The sequence below is a fragment of the Ascidia mentula genome, chromosome 9 (assembly GCF_947561715.1).
Source record: "Ascidia mentula chromosome 9, kaAscMent1.1, whole genome shotgun sequence".
Taxonomy (NCBI): domain Eukaryota; kingdom Metazoa; phylum Chordata; class Ascidiacea; order Phlebobranchia; family Ascidiidae; genus Ascidia; species Ascidia mentula.
In genome coordinates, this window is record NC_138574.1 from 9222889 (window position 1) to 9243282 (window position 20394).

A 20394-nucleotide genomic window follows, 5' to 3' on the forward strand; every position below is an offset into this window, starting at 1 on the left:
TTTCTATTATCACAAGAAAAAGCAATAAAAAATATTTAACAAACTAATTTTTTTTGTCATAATACTGGTGAGCGTTGTGTGCATTTTGTTGGTTGTGTAAAAATCGCTGCAGCTTAAAATTCCAATGAAGGACAGACACACATGTTTATTGACATCAAGCCACCCAATACCAGTTCTGCAGATAAACATTATATTTCTGCAGATAAACATTATTAAAAAAAGCATATTTGTTGTGGTCATTCCGTTTCCATGGAGGTCATGGTTGACGTTGCTATTTCCAATGGTAACTGATACTCAATTAAATCCTTCTAGTCACATTTTTTGAAACGACTTCCTTTTAGCGCGATAACAACCCAAAAACATGGATTCCTATTATGTGTTATGAAACTTTGTTTTGTTCTCGTTAAACAGCTTAAAAGTAATGTTGTATATTCTCGCAACAAAAACTACAGATAAATATTTTTGAGTCGCTATTATTATATTTATACTTCGCTTGATTTTTTGCTCCTACAGGAATTTCCCGCGTATTTTACCGTTTCCTTTGAAGTATTTGCATGCCATGCGTTCTAGTTTTCATTTGAATAAGCCTTTTAAGTATCTGAACATTGTTCACACATTCAGCTTAGCGCCAATGCTAGTCTGTTTTTGTATTTATGGCATGCATCGTGTACTAAGTTTGTATCACAAGCAGGGTTTTCTACACAAATTTCCGGGACACTTTGCGTTTGTATTACACGATTTAATTTAAAACCTGCACAATGCTCATGTATAAAAATTGATTTGTGAATTTACATACTCAAACGACGAAACTTCTGCATTCTCATAACGCTACAGGCATTATTTGTTATATGTACAAGAGTGGCTGCTTCACGGCAAATGGCGGAAACCGATTCATCCGCTATGGAACAATACAGATCCATGATTGAACAAGCAGGAGCTCAACTTGGGATCCCAGCCGGCCGTTATTGCAGGTACAAATGTTAACCGAAAAAGGTTAGTTTTTAAACGCATTAGAGGTCTTATTTCGGACCATCGGTACATATTATATTAAAAATTGATGAAACCAACTTTTAGGCATCATTAGTCGTGAAACCCGAGCAGGTACAGTACTCGGTTCTGACGGGTATGGTGCAGATGGACACGGGTACGGGCTGATGCAGGTGCGTTTAAACAGTTTGACATTAAAATGGTCATGATAACGTTAGAGACAAAATTCATTTGAAAAATTATGCAATTATGTAGTGTCCAAATAACAGCACGAGTACGACTGCTAAGTTTGTGTTTTTATGTACTGTGTCATGCGGGTAACTTTAACTACATCAACATTGTAGTAATGTACAGTGCGACTTAACCATCTTCGAATATAAGTCATTTATTTTTTGCCCTGATGTGCTGTTGTGATGTATTTTGAAATGCAGAGGATACGTAAATTGGTAAACCGAACTGTTATACGCACAGGTTGACGACCGTTATCACACAATTCAAGGTGGGCCATACTCGTTACAAAACATCCTTCAGGGGACAGGCATTCTGATAGATATGATCAACGGAGTGTCAAATAAACATCGTACATGGTCACAAGACATGAATCTCAAGGGTGGAATTTGTGCTTACAACAGCGGTGTTTCCAATGTCGACACTTACGAGAACATGGACCAAGGTACAACAGGAAACGACTACTCCAACGACGTGACAGCCCGCTCACAGTACTACATTGATATCGGTTATTAAGTACTTGCGTGCTTTAAGTCCGCTTGTAATGTGAAATACATAAAAACTGAAATTAAACGTGGTATTGTGCTCACTCGTGTTGTGTTGTAATGTGAACTGAATGTGAGGGCAGAAAATTGGGAAGAATATTGCAAATGGCAATTAATGTTATCAAACGTGTTGGGAGGCTTTTGGGAAGGACCGTGGTTGATGCAACAAAGGGCGAAAGGAACAGAATTTTAGAGCCAACATGTTATGAAATTGCTTAATACTGCTCTTCTGGCCAGAGAGCAGTATTAAGCAATAAATATGCCTGGCAGCATCAGTAACAATTTATGTTATGAAATACCAAACAAAAGCTGCTGCTGCTGCTGCTGCTGCTGCTGCTGCTGCTGCTGCTGCTAATGCTAGAATTGTTTCAGCTTTTTTGCGCCTCTGGTGTTCATGCATGTGTTTTAGTGAAGTGTACGCTCAATGAAAGTAAATGTTCTTGATTTGAAAGGGCTTATGATAAGTGAAGCTTGTCTTTCCATACTGTCAACGTATCCCACAAGTTTATTCGCAACATGGGCAGTTACTTCCACCACCTACTTCAATTTTGCTATAGCTACTGTTACCATTGAACAATCCAGCAAAATCATGCCCACACAAACTGTGGTCAGGAAGTTAGTCAATATGCCGTTCAATTCCAATAAACCGACTATTGAGGGTATATAATTGCGTGATTTCGTAAAGCCGGACTTACCCCCGTAAAGCAGCCAAGATGGTTACGAAATATCGTTCGATAAAAAGATTTTTGCATTTGGCATAAACTGTCAAGGGCCAGTTTGAAAGAAAAACGTTTTTGGTATCGGGAATAAGTATCAATGTTGGACGAGGTAAACGCACCGCAAGTTTGCCCAATCGCTCGACTAATGGTTAGAAACGAATTAAAACTTGGTTAGCTGGAAACCAGATAGCGACTGCTCCAGTTTGCATAGATTGTGGCCATCGAAATAAAGTTGGTTTCACTTATAGCAATGCGGTTAATGGTTTTGAAGAACAGGAAGCAAAACTAATGAAGGCAAATGTAAAACATCCTATAGTATGCTCCCGAGGCATCAGGTTGGGAATAACCAGGTTAGCGGGAAAGGTGGTTAATAATATGACGTATGAATTTAATGACGTAGAAGACAGGTGAATCGTCACAATGAACTTCACAAACCATCTAACCGCATTTCCCTGCCAAATACCAGAAAGAGTATAAACTTTGAAACGATATACCAAACTATATGCATACAAGTATATTGATGCATTCAAGAACACACACAGTTAATGGCAAACAATGTACACTATTCGATCGATATGCACTAAGCTACCTTTAAATCTGTTAGTTAAACGATCCACTGCAATTCGAAAAATGTATGTTGGTGAACAACAGAATTCTGTTGTTTTAGTCCTCCGACAAAAGTTTGGTTGCTTCCGAAGTTTCTGCCTCGAAGCGACGGAAGGGCAACTTCTGAATTATCATGAGAAAAGTGGCGAAAGTGACCATACCAAAGGGAAAGGCCAGAGAAGCAGCCGCTCCAGATTTGGCAAGCAATAATCTTCCCAATAGAGGATAACATAGACGCATAATACCCATACCAATCAAGTTGAGCATTGTTACTTGAAACGGGGGCAGGGGATAGGTTACTTCAACCACCAACTCCAATTTTACTATAGCTGCTGTTCCTAAGAAAAAGCCCACAAGAACTACGCCTGTGCAAACTGTAGCTAATGAGTTGGTTAATATGCCGATCAACGCTAATAAACTTGCTATTGAAAGCAGTATTAAAGATATAACTGCGATTGCCCTGTACCGTTTTGTTTTTGTAATGATTGGCCCCGCAAAACAGCCAGATACAATAAACATTATCCAGGATCCCATCAACACAAAACCAGCTGTTGAGTTGAGGTTTTTGTCGTTAGGAAACTGTTCGTGAAGCACTGACGAGAGTAGAATCGTGTAGTTTCGTAAGACCGGATTCACAATTCCTAAAGCAGCCCAGATTGTCAGGAAATGCCGATCGGTAAAAAGATTCTTTACATTTGTCATAAACTGTCGCAGGCCATCCTTTACAGAAACAGCTTCAGCTCGTGCACGAGCTTGACAAATCTCCGCTTTGGCCTGTGCAATGCTTGGAGGATGATCAGGTTTGTCTTTGACGAATATCATTACCAATATAAACATGACTACCAGAATACAAGTAGCGGTTCCAAATACGTAGCTCAGTTTTAAACTAACAACGTTCCTGCTATCTGAAATATGAATCAGGTTGGACAAGGCCACCGCACCGCAAGCTTCCCCAGCCGCTCTGCTAATGGTTAGAAACGCATTTACATTTGACACCTCTTTAGCTGGAAACCAAATGGCGGCTGTTGCAGTTGGTATTGATATTGTGGCCACAGAACTAAACCCAACAAATGCTTGTCCTGCTATAGCAAGTGGAAAACCGTTTGGAATCCAAATGGATGCGAAATCAAGGGTGAACCCCAGCAGTAACAACACTACCATCGTTATGGCTGCTGATTTGTATCCAACTCGAGTAACATGAAACGAGAATGGAACTGTCATTGAGATGTACACCACAGCTTGTGTGACTGTCAACCAGTCTATTTGCCACGGATGTACTTGGTAGAACTTTGCGAGAACATTGTTGGCAGACCCGAACAAAGACTGATTAAATCCACGAATCCCGATTAGGAAAAACATGATACCCAAAATCAGAAATCTCCTTTTGTCAGTCTTGATTTCATGGTTGGGTTTTTCATCTTCCTGACTTCCGCTAATTTCTTTCATTACCTTTTCGCTGTTTGCCATTTTGTTCTTACAAAATGTGCAACACTTTTTTTAAACAGAGAGCATCAAGCTGCATTCACATAAAATCTATTTGTCACTGCTACAAATTGTACATTCATAACTTCAATTTGTGCTTCTTTCGTGGCGGTTTTTACGCGTCATAAAGAAACAGTTATATTGAAAAGGTATCTAAGCAGTGTAGCTGTGCGTTAGGCATTAACACATTTACCAAGCACAAACACCGACCATTTTCAATATCTTCTTCATACGCATGCAATTATACAACATAACCATCCCGGTTAGAGACAAATAATCCTCCCTTTTTCCATATTATTTAATTCAATACATATTTCACTTTTCCCGAACACTTTATTGTTTCGCTTGCATTTAGCCCTCCGACTTGTCAAACAAGTAGAATTTTACTGACAAGAAAAAACGTGATTTCCTCTGAGCATTTCCGCTGTTAGCTCCCTGACTTGCCGATCAATTTTTTTTAGTGAAACCGCTCTGAGGGTTGCGCGATCGCTTGGTTTTTTCGCGGATTGCTGGTACCGAACGCAGAAGCGCTCGGATCGGCTGGGACGTGAATTTCTGGAGACGGAAGGTGCAGAAATCGTTCTTCTACGGCCAGTTCCAAATCTTCGTCGGAAACGTATCGAACGCGTAATTAATCGATTTATTGTCGCCAGATTGGATCTCAGAAAAACACTTTTAACGTGAAACGTTCGACTTTCAATACATTTCACAATAGTTGCAGGAACCTAGCGACCGTCCTATAGCTGTGTCTGGGTCCACGTATGAAGTATAATCGATTTCAATGTCGGCAATACTTGTTTACGTTAGATCACGTGCGTTGGTAAAGTCAACAAAGTATAATTTTTTACTCGGATTTGTCTGTCGTTGAGGAGTTTACCACGTAAAAAAACAATATACCGTTGGGGGGGCGCTTGTGTTGAAGTAGAATCTCCTGTAATACCTCTTTGGGGGACTTTGAAGACTTCTCCACAGCCCCTTTAACTGTATGCACCAGTCTTTCTACAGCGTCATTTGTTGCAAGGAAATACGGTGGTCCGGTGAAATGAAAGATGACCTTTTGTTTGTAAAAGACCAGGTTTAGCAGACATGAAAGCTTGTGCATTTTCCGATACAATAGTGTAATTTACCATGTGTGGATTGTGGTTTCGATTGTCTTGCCGATTGAATAAGTATTTGTTATAAGCTTCATTATTACAAAATAGTAAATTGAATAGACTTTCTGTTAGGTAACCTCATGGCATAAGAGACTGCGTTGTCGACTCCTCCGCTTCTTGGCGGTAGAAAGGAAATTTTTGATATGACAGAACACAGGTTACTAAAATCACGAGTACAAGCGGAAACACAAGGCATGGTATTGTTCCGAACGAATCCAGCAAGGTTCTTCCAACAACACTGCTGACAATCATCATTATTCCCAAGCTGATCAAACTTACGACGTAAACATCTGCAAAATGAGCTGGATAGGTAACCTCAACCATTAGCTCAGTAAGTGCAATCTTATTGACTCCTTGACTCACGCCAACAATTGCCTGACTTACAAACAACAACTTTAGTGATCCTATGTGCAAGGATATCACCACCATTGTGAAGTAAAAACAGTCAAGTACAGTAGCTGCTATTGCAACCGCTCTGTATCGTCTTGTTTTTGATATCAGCGTACCAGTGAATAAGGATACAAAAAATGAAATCGTCCAAGTTATCATGAGCATTTTGCCACCGATTACGTTCAGTCCAGTGGCATTCGGAAAGTTTCTGTGAAGTATTGACGTAAACAGAACTGCGATAAGCCGATTTGTTGGAAGTAAGATCAATTTAATTGACACCACGATGAGAAAGGGTCGATTTTGTAACAAATTAAGTTGTACTGAAAAAAGCCTTTTAATTTCTTCCAGTAAATTGGAGCACGAATTTCGCATACTTGATGATGTTGCTAAAGCTTCAGCTGTGCTTGGTGCAAACTTGGGTTTTTCTTTGATAAAAACAAGTGAAAATGCAAACAACAACCACATGGTGACACAGCACGCGCCGATTACGCTTACGAGACGATTTCGAACGGTTTCTGAGTTGTCGTGTATTGAGACCAAATGCGGGATGGTGGAGACATTGGCGATTTAACCCAAATCACATCCCGATCCGATAAAAGCCATAGCTGGAGCAATCTCATTTGCTGGAAACCAAACGGCTACACTACGGGTTTTCACTGGCACAAACATTATCGCAAAGACAGTAACCAACATCTGAGCACACAACGCGACAAAATAACCATCACGAAAACAGAATGCAACGCAATGCAAACTTAGTCCAATAGAAGCAAATGCAAGCATTAAGTTACATCCTTGTTTTAATCCCACTTTTCTGAGTATTAGCATCGCCGGAATACCGACTACTAGTCGTGTTATTCCATAAACGTTGCTTAACCAGTCGATCTGCCAAGGATAAACATTGAAATACTTGGACAACACGTTGTTAACTATTCCGAAAGTAGGTTGATTCATTCCGTAAAGAAATGAGGAAAGAAAAAGGAGTACGGCCAGCACAAATCTTCTGGCAGCCAATTCACCTTGTCCTGTTGTCGTACCCATCAAGAGTTCTGATTTTTCATTTGATAATGATTGAACGCTTGTGACAGATTTCTCTGTTTTCATTCTGTTTGTCTAAACTCTTTTTCATGCGAAATTATTAAATGCAGAGGAATTTAGATTTCTGTAAACCACATAAATGTAAATTCAATTTTATTTACTACTCACAATCTAATCTAACGCTTAATTAAACTTTTTGTAGGAATATAAATAATCCTATACTAATGCAACTATTTTGACAATATGTTGTAGGACCATTGTGGTAGGGTAAACGGAAACATGCAGTGTGGCAACGAAAAATAGCAACCGCATGCGTCGATTAAAGGAGATCGTTTTAAAACATTTTGGTTTATAATATGTTGATGACCAAGAACTTTTATTCGGTCCTGGTTTACATTCTTGAGGAGTCTGAACAAAAGCGCGTGTGTGTACAAGTTTCCGTGATAGAACCAGAAGTCGTATAATGGCCTTAGACCAACCGCTAAATCGTTTGTCGATCCCATCAATCTCAACTTTTATGTTCTAAAACGGATTGTTGTGAAATATATGCTGTATTGGTGCTTGCGTGTGGCTATTGTCCATACTTTATCCATTTTTTAAAATAGATTTTCACAGATGTTGTAACCCGTAGCTGCAGATGGTACAATATGAATGCACATTGCGAAGCATGTTTTAAACAATTGTTTTTAAATGATCTGTTTTCTTCTGATGGTGTCTGAAGAGTAAACCAGTAGTAAAATAAAATTTCATTCCTGTAGACCTTTGATTGTTAAAGCTTGCGAAAAAATATTTGTTGCGAAAACAATTAAGATGAACCCGAGGACAGTTGCAATGGATATTTTAAAAATTCATTTCATAAAAAGCAAATTTAGTTTATTCTCCGTAATTCATATAGTAACACAATAAAATGCTCCAAGCAACCAAACGGTAATGACCCTTATTCAACTAATTTGGACACGAGTCTGATAAAAGTTTAGATTTTTCCGAAGTTTCAGCCTCAAGACGACGAAATGGCAACTTCTGCATAATCATAAGCAGATTTGCAATCACGGTCATGACAAAGGGAAAGGCCAGAGAAGCAGCGGCCCCAGATTTCTCCAGGAAAGCTCTTCCTACGATGGGATAAGACATACGCATAATGCCAACGCCTGTCATGACAAGCATGGTAACTTGCAATGCTGGAAGAGGATAGGTTACTTCCATCACCAACTGCAAATTCACAACTGCAGCAGCTCCAATAAAGAAACCCACAAGAACCACGCCTGCATAAACCGTAAATAATGACTTGAATATAATGCCGATCAACGTTAACAAAGTGGACGCTGAAACCAACATCAGGGATACTATCGCTATAGCCCTGTAGCGTTTTGTTTTCGTAATGATTGGCCCAGTAAGGAAGCCAGCAACAACAAACATTAACCAGGATCCCATCAGTACAAAACCAGATGTTGAATTAAGGTTCTTTTCGTTAGGAAACTGTTTGTGCAACACTGACGAGAGTAGAATTGTGTAGTTTCGTAAGACTGGATTCACAATTCCAATAGCAGCCCAGATGGTCAGGAAATGTCGATCGGTAAAAAGATTTTTTAAAGTTGTTCCAAACTGTCGCAGGTCATTCTTTACAAACACATACTTTGCTCTCTCACCAGCTTGCCAAACTTCTGCTTTGGCCTGTGCAATGCTTGGAGGGAAATCGGGTTTGTCTTTGACAAACAGAAGCGTTATTATAAACACAACTGCCAAAATACAACAAATCGTCCAAAATACATAGGTCAGTTTCAAACGCATGTAATTTATGCTATCCGAAATATGTATCAGGTTGGACAAGGTCACCGCACCACAAGCTTCACCAACCGCTCTGCTCACAGTTAGAACCGCATTTACATTCGCCATTTCGTTAGCTGGAAACCAAATGGAGGCTGTTGCGGTTTGTATAGATGTTGTTGCTACGGTGCTGAAGCCTTCCGAAGCTTGTCCAACTATAGCAAGTGGAAATCCGGAAGGAATCCAAATGGATATGCCGTCAAGGGCAAACCCGAGAAACAAAAACCCAGTCATCATTAATGTTGCCGTTTTAAATCCTATTCGGGTAACAAGAAAAGATACAGGAGCCGTCGCAGATATAAACATTACAGCCTGCGTGATTGTCAGCCAGTCTACTTGCCAAGGTTGAACATTGTAGAACTTGGTCAAAACGTCGTTGGCAGACCCAAACAACGACTGATTAAATCCACGAATGCCGATAATCACAAACATAAGGCCCACAACAAGAAACCTCCTTTTGAAAGTCTTAATTTCATAGACTGTTTTGTTGTCCTGGACACTACATCGCTCTCCATTGTATTCCGGAGTGACATCTTTCATTTTTCTTTGCAAAACCACAATATATATTAACAAGCAATTGCTTTGAAAACATAACCTAAAAAATCGGAGTATCCACCATTTGATTTATATTATCAGTTCTGACATTTTTATACCGTTAGATTAGTTTTTTTTGAACATACAGCATACTTGTTTGTCGTTTTCTCTACTACCTGCCGATAAAATAGGAACTTTGGAACTAGAACAAGTAACTGATTATATTATCCCAAGCGAATCCAGCCATTTTTGTCCAGCAACCGCTTTGCTGACGACCATCATTATCTTCGAACTGATTTATATTACAACGAAGTAATCTGAAACTTGAGCAGGATATTTGAACTTGAGCAAAGCCCCAACCATGTGAGGTCCTCGAATGCGTCCCAAATTTGCAAATTATAACTATTCAGATTCTGTTTTGACGACACAAACCATACCCGTTAATGTCACACCACGCAAGAGGGATACCGTCACTAAGTCTAAACATTGTAGCAGGATAAACACAATCAATAGCGCAAACAAAAACTACAATCGCTTCAACAGATAACAAATGATAGGAACTGCACGCGTTGCCAATTTGTTTCCGCGTTAAAAGGAAATCGTTTCAAAATTTTGCTTTACATAGTTTTTTTGACGTCGTCTTCCGTTCAGTTTACCTTTGCTGACGTTTTAATGCTTTTTTAAACGTCATTTCAACATATTCGATGCCTTTGAAACTTGCTTTTGTAATCATAACATCTTTGGAAATAAGTATTGAACAAATTGTAACGTCCAAGTTATCATCAACACATTTCCACTAATTTAGTTAAATACTGCGACCTTGGGAAAGTCGTTGTACAGCATTGGTGCTATATTTAATTTGAGATGGGGCGATATTTGCTCTACCGGGATTGTGTATAAAGTCAACAATGTCAACGATTATGTGTTAAAAAAAATCGTAATATAAAAGAAAGCTTTACCTGTGATCGCTATTGTTTTCAGATTTTTAACCATAGCAGCGATTATAAACGTCGTGACATCCCCACTTTCTGGATGGTGCCATGTGATTGGAACTTTGAAGTGAGGAAGTTGACAATGGTTGCAATTGATTCGGTGTCAGAATAAATCGACTCAAGATTTGCCGAAAACGCACCTCCCCATCTTGGTGATGAGACATAAACGTCTTTATAAAGTTGCTTCAAGTGTCGGCGATAATGCTTTAATGAGGAGCTGGCTACAAATATGTCCAGGTAAACATTAAAACATTGACCTGCAATGATTAGTGCTTCGTGAAATGAAATGGAGCACTCGCAAATGAACTGGTAGTAAACCAATTCGGACGGCGCCAAACTTGGCTACGTCGATGACCACCGTGATCTGCCGGTTATCAGCAATTGTTGTGCTTCTTCTATTATCCTGGTATTTCAGCTCAAAAAATATTTGGCAAACAGCGGTATTGTTTTCACTACATAAAAAAGATTGATTTTGGAATATATATGGTAATTCCTGCCTAACTTGTTGTAAAGTCTTAAATACTGTCACTTATTACCTGATTTCAGCATTTGGACGTTTCTGTATGTGTTTTAAGTTTAAGTATAGGTCCTGGGCCTGGTTCTAATAACTTTACTTGCGGTTTCTATGATAGGAGACAGAGGTGCGATCGTATGTATATATTAACTCAAGCATTTGATTCTGCACAGAAAGAAATTACAACATTCAATTCATTTGGATAAATGGTAAAAAGCTGATTAGAAAAACAACAAATTTTGGATGGTGTTGCCTAAAAGTATGCGCCGTTCAATACATGTTCGATGCAGGTATGGTTTTACATTGCATACGTGAAAAACACATCAAACCAGCAACTTTTAATTCTGATGCTCAAATAACAGTAATTACGATCAAATTGAGAGCATCATTCCAAAAACATCCACAACAAAACGTTACAAACATGCAAACGGTGAACAACTCAATTCAGCTTTTAATTTGGAGTATCCGGCAAAAGATTGGTTGTTTCCGAAGTTTCTGCCTCAAAACGGCGAAAAGGCAATTTCTGCATTATTATAAGCAGAGTGGAAATTACGACCATGCCAAAGGGAAAGCCCAGACAAGCAGCAGCCCCTGCATTCTCCAGCAATAATCTACCCACTAAAGGATAACATAGACGCATAATACCCATTCCAATCATGCTTAGCATAGTAACTTGCAATGTGGGCAGAGGATAAGTAACTTCAACCACCAACTCGAATTTGGTTATAGAAGCTACTCCTATGAAAAAGCCCACAAGAACTACGCCTGTGCATACTGTAGCCAATGAGTTGGTTAATGTGCCGATCAACGCTATTAAACTTGCTATTGAAAGCAGTATTAAAGATATAACCGCGATTGCCCTGTAGCGTTTTGTTTTTGTTAGGATTGGTCCCGCAAATGAGCCAGATACTATAAACATTAACCAGGATCCCATTAACACAAAACCAGCTGTTGAGTTAAGGTTTGTTACATTGGGAAACTGTTTGTGCAGCACTGACGAGAGGAGAATTGTGTAGTTTCGTAAGACCGGATTCACAATACCCACAACAGCCCAGAGTATCAGGAAATGTCGATCGGTAAAAAGATTCTTTAAAGTTGTCGCAAACTGTCGCAGGCCTTCCTTTACAGACACAGCCTTAGCTCTGTCACGAGCTTGACAAACTTCCGCTTTGGCCTGTGCGATGCTTGGTGGCAAATCGGGTTTGTCTTTGACAAAAAGAAGCGTCAATATAAACACAACTGCAAGAATTCCAGAAACAGTCCCGAACACATATGTAAGTTTTAAGCGCACGTAATTGGCGCTATCTGAAATATATATCAGGTTGGACAATGTCACCGCACCACAAGCTTCACCAACCGCTCTGCTAATAGTGAGAAAGGCATTTACATTTGACACTTCGTTAGCTGGAAACCAAATGGCAGCTGTTGCAGTTTGTATGGAGAATGTGGCCACCGAACTAAACCCAACTAACGCTTGACCGGTTATAGCAAGTGGAAAACCGTTTGGAATCCACACGGATACGCCGTCAAGGGCAAACCCAATTAGCAAATATGCGTTCATCATTATGACTGCTGATTTATACCCAATTCGGGTGACAAAAAAGGAGTATGGAATTGTCGCAAATATGAATACCAGAGCCTGTGTGATTGTCAGCCAGTCTATCTGCCACGGCTGTACTTGGTAGAACTTGCTGAGAACATTGTTGGCAGACCCGAACAACGACTGATTAAATCCACGAGTGCTAATGGTGATGAACATGAGTCCCACAATCAGAAATCTTCTTCTGTCGCTCTTGATTTCATAGTTTCCTTCAGAATCTTTCCGGTTATTCGTGCTTTCTGTGATCATCGATTTATCGTTTTCCATTTTTTGCAAATTACAAGTTAGACATTCACTAATTTCCTATTTACATATATTTTCTGTTTCGCAATATGCAAGTAGTTTATTAAATCGAGCTTGCAATTGTCGTGCCATAGGGTAGAAAATATCACAGTCCAAAAAATAATTTTTTTTCTTTCGAACGGTTCGATTATAGTTTTGATGTCCATATACTAAAATATAAGCATAAATTGCGTATGATAATATTACAACTATTGTTTGTATCAACCCATTTTCGGAAATAATAAATAGGTTGTTTGTGCAGTGTATGTACATTGTTTACGTGTTAGCTGTCGAACACAATGAAACTGATTTTTTTATTGCAATATTTTATCGCTAGCGCTAAAGACCTTTGTTAACATTTCAATGTATTTTCAAATGACTTCAAGTATTTTCAAATGACTTCTGGCATATATTTGAAGTGCTTTCAACAGCGAGTTTCATTTTCTACTAAGCTACACTCTTGTTTTGCGATCAGTTAATCGTCACTTTATAAACTGCAATGCTGCATTGCGGTAGAGCTGACAATAACTTCCTGTGTGCCTTTTTTCTTGGCAAAACGAAAGGCAAAACGAAAGGCTTGCGAAAGCAACCAACACTATGCAAATATGTTATCACAAGAAGTTTCAGGATTGTCCAGAGCTGTTATAGCAACTGTGTCCATATCTGATCCTCCCACGTTATCTGCTGCCAATTTGCTCGTTTTCAGAGCAGCAATAAAATCAATACCTTGCGTTAAAGATGTATGTGAAAAATAAGCGTGTATTACTCCGAATAGAAAAGCCAAAGAAAGCAGAAGTGAAGGTGCTGATGATTGACTTGTTAGCCAACACAGGAGAACCACGCAGATGACGTCTCGCGGTACATATCATCTCTCGGTGGCCGACAGGTCCAGACTTTTTCTGCGGAAAGGAGATCGATGGCCTTCCTCACAAGAAAAGTAGACACAGTATGCCCCTGGAATGCCAGCCAGAGAAAAAGAATTGTCGCTAAGTTCGCACTCAATCAGAGTCAACCGATCGTCAGTAGAATCGCTATATTAATTTTTTCATATAGTAAAGGTTTCGGTCGTAAGGATGCTACAATTGAAGTCTTTCCAGCGTTAAAGGTTATGCAACCACTGGCAAATTGATCGTGGATATATAAGTTACGACTATGTAATTGGCAAAAATCAAGTACGTACAACGTCAGTGATTTGCTCCAGTGATTGACGGGAAATGCAATGAACACAGAAGAAGTCGAAATATGCTACTTCGTCGGTAAAGCTCAATCCCCAGTGGTTTAATTGAATTCTTCGTATTGGGGATAGATTGAAGATATACTACCGTATGATTACAACCTGACAAGACTAGTAATTATGCAGCACCATTACAAGGTTGGTCACTTGTGGAACTACCCAGACATGGACTATGCTGCGCCAGAGCTCTTCGAAAAGTGGCGCCGCAATGAAGAACTCATAATTTGCGTGATTGTTGAGGGTAAACGCGAACATTGCAATCCCAGTGCTTAACCGCAGATTGGAATATATGTGGTTTCATAAAGCTTTGCACACTAATAAACATGTTTGAACGACTTCCTTTGAGAGTGAAAACAAATCCAAAAACAAACAAAGTTCCTATCATTTATCATACAACACTGTTTGCTTTATGTTCAATCTGCTGCTGTAAAATAACAGTTATTGGGGTTTTGTGTGGTTTGAAACTATGTTCAATACTTACATGGCGTGATTATTGCTTTACAGGAAACTAATTTACTCGGATACCAGCTTCTTTCGGCATGGCGGCAAAACAATAATTTTAATCTTTGACAAAAAAATATTTTGGACAAAAATAAAAGATATTATGCTTCTCATCCTTGTGTATCAGTTAGATTAGCAAACCCCGCGCATTTAAAGGTCTATATTTTGCATAACTTTCCACATCCAACCAATTTGGCATCGACTGCCTTATCGGTGCAATATTGATGTAATTTGTAATTGATTACTTCCCAATTTTACGGTCGTGATGATGGCGAAAACGAGACGATACTGCAGTATCAATAGCAGCAGCAGCTTATCGGCCAGATTAAACTTTACAATAGCGGTTGTGTTCATAAGTATATTCGAATAAATTAAGTTGCCAGCTCTGGCATTTCTTGGCTTGTTCAGTGGGTGGTAATGGATGCATGAGCTTATGATAAACGTCGAATATCGTTGATAGCTTCTATTAGTTTTGGCGTAATATTAGTAAATTTAGAATAATAATTATTGGGGCAATGGTTCAAAGGAACGTTGCTTGAAAAGTATCTACTAGTACTTCCAAATTTTCATGTGATTTCAGCCGCCTGTGTTCTGGCATTTGAAATGACCCAATTCAGTTGGCAGAAAAAAAAGATTCGACCAACAATTTTCAGGATTAAAACCTGCGTGACAGTTGAATAAACAAAACTAATCAGTCAGTCTTTTTTTGGTTTATTCTGACAAAATAAATCTGATGAGATACGTGTAATTGTCGACGTATCAAATAAATTTATGCAGCATTAGCATAATTTTAAGTGAGAGGGGATTGTTAACTTCGGTTCCAACAACGATTGCATCAAGCCTGTTTTTGAAAATGAAAATCTACGAACCGACATGCAGTGGTGGCCAAAGTGTCAGAGACAACGACAAACCAAACTACGAAATCAGGACTTACAAAAGAAGATTTCTGGTTGCTGGTCTCATATTCGTAAGCATTGGGATTCGTGGATTTAACCAGTCGTTGTTTGGATCAGCCAACGACGTATTGGCCAAGTTCTATCATGTACAACCTTGGCAAATAGACTGGATGACAATAACACAGGCTGTAATATTCGTCTCATCGTCACTCCCATTATCTTTTCTTGTTACTCGAATGGGATTTAAAACGGCACTTTTAGCGATGGTTGGATTTTTATTTATCGGGTTTGCCCTCAACGTCATATCCACTTGGATTCCTTTCGGATATCCACTTGCTCTAGTTGGACAAGCTTCTGAAGGCTTCAGTTCAGTGGCTACAATGTCTATGCAAACAGCAACAGTCGCCATTTGGTTTCCAGCTAACGAAGTTTCAAATGCAAATGCATTTCTATCCGTAAGCAGAGGGATTGGGGAAGCTTGTGGTGCGGTGACCTTGTCCAACCTGATACATATTTCAGACAGCACGAATGACGTACGTTTAAAACTAACCTGTGTATGTGGGTCAGTCACTTGTATTTTGGCTGTTGTGTTTGTCATAACGTTTCTATTCGTCAAAGACAAACCCGATCTGCCACCAAGCATTGCACAGGCCAAAGCGGAAGTTTGGCAAGCTGGTCAGAGGGAACAAGTTGTGACAGTAAAGGAAGACCTGCGACAGTTTGCCACAACTTTAAAAACTCTTTTCACCGACCGTCATTTCCTGACCATCTGGACAGCTATTGGGTTCGGGAGTCCGGTTTTACGAAACTCCACAATTCTACTCTCCTCAGTGCTGCACTCACAGTTTCCTCAAACAGAAAACTTGAATTCAACAACTGGTTTTGTGTTGATGGGTTCCTGGTTAATGTTCACTATAGCTGGCTTCATTATAGGACCGATTATCACAAAAACCAAACGCTACAGGGCAATTGCGGTAATATTCTCAATGTTAGTTTCCGCAGCAACTTTGGTTGTGTTAATCGGGATATTAACTAACTCATTGGTTACAGTTTGCACTGGGATGATTATTGTGGGTTTCTTTGTAGGATTTACTTCTGTTATCAGATTCGAGTTGGTGTTGGAAATAACATATCCCCAGCCCCCACTGCAAGTTACCATGCTTCACATGATTGGTGTGGGTATCATGCGTTTATGTTACCCCATTGTAGGAAGAGCTTTGCTGGAGAACTCAGGAGCTGCTGCTTCTATGTCTTTTCCCTTTGTCATGGCCGTACTTTCCACTCTACTTTTTTCAATACAGAAGTTGCCTTTTCGGCGCTTTGCGGCAGAAACTTCGGAAACAACTGATTTACTTCTGGAACATTAAATTTGAATTGAATTTTTCGATCGCTTTTATTTGTATCCAATCTGTATTGGACATAAGCACGGGGACACTCCATTTTACTCATTATTAATACCAGCCACGCCGTTTTGCCAATATGTGTTGTTTTCTGTATAATACAGACGAAAACGACAAAACACTTCTTTGCATCAATCAATTTTATTAAGTTTATTTGGATGTTTCTATTATCACAAGAAAAAGCAATAAAAAATATTTAACAAACTAATTTTTTTTGTCATAATACTGGTGAGCGTTGTGTGCATTTTGTTGGTTGTGTAAAAATCGCTGCAGCTTAAAATTCCAATGAAGGACAGACACACATGTTTATTGACATCAAGCCACCCAATACCAGTTCTGCAGATAAACATTATATTTCTGCAGATAAACATTATTAAAAAAAGCATATTTGTTGTGGTCATTCCGTTTCCATGGAGGTCATGGTTGACGTTGCTATTTCCAATGGTAACTGATACTCAATTAAATCCTTCTAGTCACATTTTTTGAAACGACTTCCTTTTAGCGCGATAACAACCCAAAAACATGGATTCCTATTATGTGTTATGAAACTTTGTTTTGTTCTCGTTAAAGCAGCTTGAAAGTAATGTTGTATATTCTCGCAACAAAAACTACAGATAAATATTTTTGAGTCGCTATTATTATATTTATACTTCGCTTGATTTTTTGCTCCTACAGGAATTTCCCGCGTATTTTACCGTTTCCTTTGAAGTATTTGCATGCCATGCGTTCTAGTTTTCATTTGAACAAGTCTTTCAATTACCTTAACATTGTTCACACATTCAGCTTAGCGCCAATGCTAGTCTGTTTTTGTATTTATGGCATGCATCGTGTACTAAGTTTGTATCACAAGCAGGGTTTTCTACACAAATTTCCGGGACACTTTGCGTTTGTATTACACGATTTAATTTAAAACCTGCACAATGCTCATGTATAAAAATTGATTTGTAAATTTACATACTCAAACGACGAAACTTCTGCATTCTCATAATCACAGTGGCAAATGTGACCATGCCAAAGTAAAAGACCAACAACCGTCTCTGATTTCTCCAGCAATAATCTTCCCTTTGCGGGATATCATAGGCGCATACTACCCATACCATTGATTCTCACCATGATTCATCTAAACGTGGACAGGGGCAAAAAGTTACGCCCCAAAGAAGAAGAGCACCTTCTGTCCAATTCGCGATTTTTGACTGCCTCTTTGCATGCGAAAGGCCGACATTTGTGGTAGGTTAATTACTGTTTCTATGGTTAAGTTAAATTGTCAAGAACGTAGGAATAAGCTTGTGCTGCTCGGTGTGACTGGACGGATCTATCATTTACGTAACACTATCCAGGAAATAATAATTAATTCAGTAATTAATTATAAGCTTTGCTTTGTTTTCGCACTGAAAGGAAGTCGCTTTAAAAAAATTTGCTTCTCTGGACTTTGTTGACTATAGATTTATGTCCATTTCCTAAATTTTTTTAGCAGTTTTCAAACGGTGAATCAACAAAATTGAATGTACAGAGTTGCAGACACATCGCTCAAAAGCAACGGATTTACACGCTGTGACAATGCGCACACTAACAATTGTAGTGAAATGCTACGTCATCAAAATATCCACAAATCAGGTTTGCTAATATTTTGTCAATTTTAGTTATTTCTTTAGTGTTGTCTCGAACCAGTATCCAAAACAAGCAACTTGTTACAAGCGCATTCGTGTTCAAGATAAACACAATGTTATCACCAAAAAAAATTATCCACAGAAAACAAATACAAATCTGTTAGACATGTAAGTATCAATATGATTCAACTGACATGAATAGATTGCCGTTAAATTATCAAAACTAAAGCGCAATTTCGCATTAATATATAGTTTACGTTGAATCAGAGCTCTTATCTAAATATTAAAAGCATACGTAATGGGGTCAACAAAAAACTTTCAATTTGACGAAAGGAGTTTGGATGTTTCAGAAGTTTCAGCTTCAAGACGATGAAAAGGCAACTTCTGAATTATTAGAAGTAGAGCGGCAAGTGCGGTCATGGCAAAAGGAAAGGCAAGAGACGAAGCCGCTCCTGCTTCCTCCAGCAATACTCTACCAACAATAGGATAACATAAACGCATAATACCAACACCAATCATGCTGAGCATAGTAGCCTGCAAAGTTGGAAGAGGATAGGTTACTTCCACAACCAACTCAAATTTAACCACTGAAGCAACTCCTACAAAGAAGCCCAAAAGAATCACCCCGGTATATACTGTGATCAATGAATCACTTAAGATTCCAATCAACGCTATCAGAGTACATGCCGAAACAGAAATTGTAGTTATTACCGCAATTGCCCTGTAGCGTTTTGTTTTGGTAATAATCGGTCCCGCTACGCAGCCAGCCACAATGATCAATAACCAGGATCCCATCAGCACAAAACCAGATGTTGAGTTAAGATTTTTTTCGTCAGGAAACTGTTCGTGCAGCACTGAAGAGAGTAGAATCGTGTAGTTTCGTAACAACGGATTCACTATTCCTACAGCAGTCCAGAGTATCAGGAAATGCCGATCGGTAAAAAGATTCTTTAAAGTTGTCGCAAACTGTCGCATTCCTTCCTTTACAGACTCAGCCTTAGCTCTCTCACGAGCTTGACAAACTTCCGCTTTGGCCTGTGCGATGCTTGGTGGAAGATCGGGTTTGTCTTTGACAAAAAGAAGCGTCAATATAAACACAACTGCAAGTGTACCAGAAATCGTCCCAAATACATATGTCTGCTTTAATTGCAACTCGTTTGTGCTGTCTGAAAGACGCAACAAGTTAGACAAAGTCACCGCTCCGCAAGATTCCCCAACCCCTCTGCTAATGGTTAGAAACGCATTTGCATTTGAAACTTCGTTAGCTGGAAACCAAATGGCAGCCGTGGCAACTTGTATTGATAATGTGGTGACCGAACTCAAACCTTCCAAAGCTTGTCCAACTATAGCAAGTGGAAATCCGGAAGGAATCCAAATGGATATGCCGTCAAGGGCAAACCCGAAAAACAAAAACAGGATCATCATAAGTACTGACTTTTTAAATCCAATTCGGGTAACAAGAAATGACATAGGAACTGTCGCAAAAATAAACATTACAGCCTGTATGATTGTCAGCCAGTCTATCTGCCAAGGATGTACTTTGTAGAACTTGCTGAGAACATTGTTGGCAGACCCAAACAACGACTGATTAAATCCACGAATGCCGATGCTGATAAACATAAGACCCGCAACTAGAAATCTTCTTTTGTAGGTTTTTAATTCAAAGGTAGGTTGGTCTTCACTCTCTACGTCACTCTCTTCGTAGGTCTCTGCGTCTTGGCTGTTGATCGGTTTGTCGCCTTTCATTTCTTTATTATACAGATAACCTGTTTTAATGCGAAGTTGTTTTCCTGACAAAATTTGTTATCAACCTGTAAGTACAGAAACAGTCGAAACATTTTACTTGCTTATGTTTTCGGCAAAT

The 20394-nt window shown here is 39.1% G+C and overlaps 5 protein-coding genes and 1 pseudogene across 5 annotated transcripts; 2 read left to right on the forward strand and 4 right to left on the reverse strand.

Annotated features, from left to right (window-relative positions):
• The first annotated feature begins 864 nt into the window (after positions 1–864).
• Positions 865–1731, forward strand: LOC145914148 (lysozyme g-like; annotated as a pseudogene).
• Positions 1732–3142: 1411 nt separating this feature from the next.
• Positions 3143–4552, reverse strand: LOC145914538 (choline/ethanolamine transporter FLVCR2-like). The gene has a single exon (XM_083002358.1). The coding sequence runs from the start codon at positions 4550–4552 to the stop codon at positions 3143–3145; it is 1410 nt and encodes a 469-aa protein (XP_082858484.1).
• Positions 4553–8091: 3539 nt separating this feature from the next.
• On the reverse strand, positions 8092–9510 carry LOC145914540 (choline/ethanolamine transporter flvcr2a-like). The gene has a single exon (XM_083002360.1). The coding sequence runs from the start codon at positions 9508–9510 to the stop codon at positions 8092–8094; it is 1419 nt and encodes a 472-aa protein (XP_082858486.1).
• A 1951-nt stretch (positions 9511–11461) lies between these two features.
• LOC145914541 (putative MFS-type transporter C09D4.1) lies at positions 11462–12877 on the reverse strand. Its single transcript, XM_083002361.1, has one exon. The coding sequence runs from the start codon at positions 12875–12877 to the stop codon at positions 11462–11464; it is 1416 nt and encodes a 471-aa protein (XP_082858487.1).
• Positions 12878–15480: 2603 nt separating this feature from the next.
• LOC145914542 (choline/ethanolamine transporter FLVCR2-like) lies at positions 15481–16890 on the forward strand. The gene has a single exon (XM_083002362.1). It carries the CDS (start codon positions 15481–15483, stop codon positions 16888–16890), a length of 1410 nt encoding a protein of 469 aa, XP_082858488.1.
• A 1958-nt stretch (positions 16891–18848) lies between these two features.
• On the reverse strand, positions 18849–20276 carry LOC145914543 (putative MFS-type transporter C09D4.1). The gene has a single exon (XM_083002364.1). It carries the CDS (start codon positions 20274–20276, stop codon positions 18849–18851), a length of 1428 nt encoding a protein of 475 aa, XP_082858490.1.
• Positions 20277–20394: the final 118 nt, after the last annotated feature.

Bases quoted from the DNA above. Each gene is read 5' to 3' on its own strand.
- LOC145914538 (XM_083002358.1), bottom strand. From the start codon at position 4,552: ATGGCAAACAGCGAAAAGGTAATGAAAGAAATTAGCGGAAGTCAGGAA.
- LOC145914540 (XM_083002360.1), bottom strand. From the start codon at position 9,510: ATGAAAGATGTCACTCCGGAATACAATGGAGAGCGATGTAGTGTCCAG.
- LOC145914541 (XM_083002361.1), bottom strand. From the start codon at position 12,877: ATGGAAAACGATAAATCGATGATCACAGAAAGCACGAATAACCGGAAA.
- LOC145914542 (XM_083002362.1), top strand. From the start codon at position 15,481: ATGAAAATCTACGAACCGACATGCAGTGGTGGCCAAAGTGTCAGAGAC.
- LOC145914543 (XM_083002364.1), bottom strand. From the start codon at position 20,276: ATGAAAGGCGACAAACCGATCAACAGCCAAGACGCAGAGACCTACGAA.